The sequence below is a fragment of the Geospiza fortis genome, unplaced genomic scaffold (genome assembly GCF_000277835.1).
Source record: "Geospiza fortis unplaced genomic scaffold, GeoFor_1.0 scaffold95, whole genome shotgun sequence".
NCBI lineage: Eukaryota > Metazoa > Chordata > Aves > Passeriformes > Thraupidae > Geospiza > Geospiza fortis.
Window position 1 is genome coordinate 5,094,910 of NW_005054333.1, and position 2,522 is coordinate 5,097,431.

The following is a 2,522-nucleotide window of genomic DNA, read 5'->3' on the forward strand; positions in this document are numbered from 1 at the left end:
CGGCGGTGGCAGCTGTTTAAAAGGAGAAGGAGGCTGCGGATGCAGCAGCTGGGCTGCCAAAGCCGACGGATTGGGGTGTGCTAGGAGAGGATGCTGTCCCAAATGCAGGAGGGTTTGCAGCAGCAGAAGAGCTCCCAGCAGCAGGGCTGCTCCCAGATGATGCTGAACTGATGAGGCTGGAACTGGCTTTAAAGGAGAAGCTGCTGGCACTGGTACTGCTGCTGCTGCTGCTCACAGGAAAGCCTGCAAGTAGAGAATTGACAAAAATATTAGAATTCATACCCCAGGGATACTAAACCAATGCTGTATTTCAAAAATGCAGCAGCAAACTACAGAAAATGTGTAAATGTTTTGGCTGTTAGAATGGGAACTTACTTGACAGCCCAAAGCCTGAGGTTTGCTGTCCTCCCATTCCAAAGGCAGGTGCTGCTTGAATGCCCGTGGCCTTGAAAGCAGAGAGCTGAAAAAGTTCCAGAGACATACATGAAAACTAGATTCTAAAACAGGGAACTCTCTCTCAGTAGCTAGTTGAAACAAAACCAGAGCTGCCCAGTCCTACTCAACCCAACTCCAACCATGCTGGACAGTGATCACTCCTCACAACTGCCTGTTCTTGCAGTGCTTTCAGCGCTCTAAGGCCATACCTGCTCTTCTCTGTAAAACCCTCCAGAAATGCAAATCTGTAACAACTGATCGATTTCTGCCTTTCAGTCAATGACTTGATCCCCTCTGGGAGCTCTCATTCTCATTCATACAATTCCAGGTTGTGCTCCAGGTCTGTATTTAGGGCACAGCTTTGACTCACTCTGTTCCCTGTCCTCAGCACATCTCTGTCTGTCACTGTCTCCTGTGGTAAAGCCCAAATCCTGCTTGTCCACCCTCAGCACTGAACAGACCAAGGGCTGGGATCACATCACTCAACCTTCCCTGCACTTCATGCAGCCTGCACTCAGAGAGAGCCACTTCCTCTGCCTCCCTCATTATTTCATATGGACTTGAACTCAGGCATTTGCTTCTGCAAACCCATCTCCATTCACAAGTGTCTGTCACCTTCCCAGCACCAATGACTCCTTCTGTCTTCACATGGTATCCAAAGGCTTCTCTCCCACCTGTCCCTCAATTCTGACATTGGCCAAATGCTCTATTTATCCTAAGGTGTCCTGGAGGGGAATTCTGGTCCAGTCTGCTGATCCTCTCTTGGAAGAGTCAACATCAGCACATGGGAAAAAGGTGTGGTGGGGATTGGCCTCTTCCTGGTCATGTACACAGCCAGATGCCAAACTTAAGCTCTGGTTGTTTTCATGTGGCTTGCAATGAGAGTATTCCAAAGCAGGGATCCAGCTGCTGCCTTGCTAACATGGAACCATGCCTATGCATGTTTTTTCCCAGTTAACTGAAGGGGTTTATAATAGCACCTGGGATTCACTGATGTCAGGAGTCCAGAGAATATGCCCAGGTTGCACATCACAATTGCCACATCTCAGAATTCTTTTTAGCCATAATAAACATCTGCGTAAATTACTTCATTAAAAAATAACATCAAGCACAGATATGTTGCCATTTGTGAACACCTACCGAAGCTGCTTTTGCAACTGCATTTAAAGCTTTCCACTGAATCAGCCAGTTTTCCCACTGTTCTGCTAACAGTTTAACAGCATTTATCTGAAAAGAGAGGAAAAAAGTGCATATTTTTATTACTGGGGAAGACTTAACAAAAAGAAAAAAAAAGAAAAGTGGTCTGTCAACAAACAAAGATATTTAGAATCAGAAAAGAAACTTCACTAATCCAACAGAGGAATTTTGCTTTCCTTCCATTTCAAGGGGAAAAGATGAATTTTTTGTTATTAATTCAGGATTCCTTTAAATACTCTTAATGTGGTTGCCCTTATATCAAATTTTTATATCTTTTCATAAAGAGCAGTATCAGATCGGACATTCTGAGCCAGAGATCTCAGGCAAGATGATGGTAGGGGTAGACCATATAGACCAGCTGCTATTTTGGCATTCTCTTTGGTGCACAGGAATTGAAGGATATTTTGGCATTCTGATCATCTCCTAGAGTTGGGAGATAAGTCAAGAGTTGCCACTTGAAGATTGGTAACAAGTCTTATCCCAAATACTGTCCCCATAAGTCATCATTTTTAAACTGCTTACACATTTCTCAATTATAGTTTGCTGTCATAGTACTCCAGGTGCAGTTCTTCTGAAAGAAGACATCTGAAAAGCCTGCAAGGACAGGAAAAATCAAAAACTTTCAAGAAAACAGATTAATACTTCTAACCACCCTCCATAGTTACAAAGACAGGGGCCTTGGTACATTGTCTTGTCCTGAAACAGTTACAGTCGGAGACATGAAGGATTCATTACAGAACTCCAGAGGCGTAAACGCCCCAGATGAACTGGCAACCGCCGGCTCTTTGAGCAGGAATAAAGACAGGCAACCGCTGCCTTCTGCTCTCCGTTTAGTGCCTCGCCTTCCAAAGCTGCCGCACACCGGAGCCGGCGAGAATGGAAACAGCACG

The 2,522-nt window shown here is 45.0% G+C and overlaps 1 protein-coding gene across 1 annotated transcript in view; it reads right to left on the minus strand.

Moving 5' to 3' along the window:
* The window catches only part of NUP42 (nucleoporin 42), a 9,981-nt gene extending 9,475 nt beyond the window's left edge, over positions 1-506 (minus strand). Inside the window, exons 1-2 of the mRNA XM_031057633.1 lie at positions 376-506; positions 25-243 (exon numbers count right to left, since the gene is read on the minus strand). Coding sequence (XP_030913493.1) covers positions 25-243; positions 376-481 — 325 coding nt within the window. The 5' untranslated portion in view covers positions 482-506. The remainder of the gene's footprint in view (positions 1-24; positions 244-375) is intronic.
* Positions 507-2,522: the final 2,016 nt, after the last annotated feature.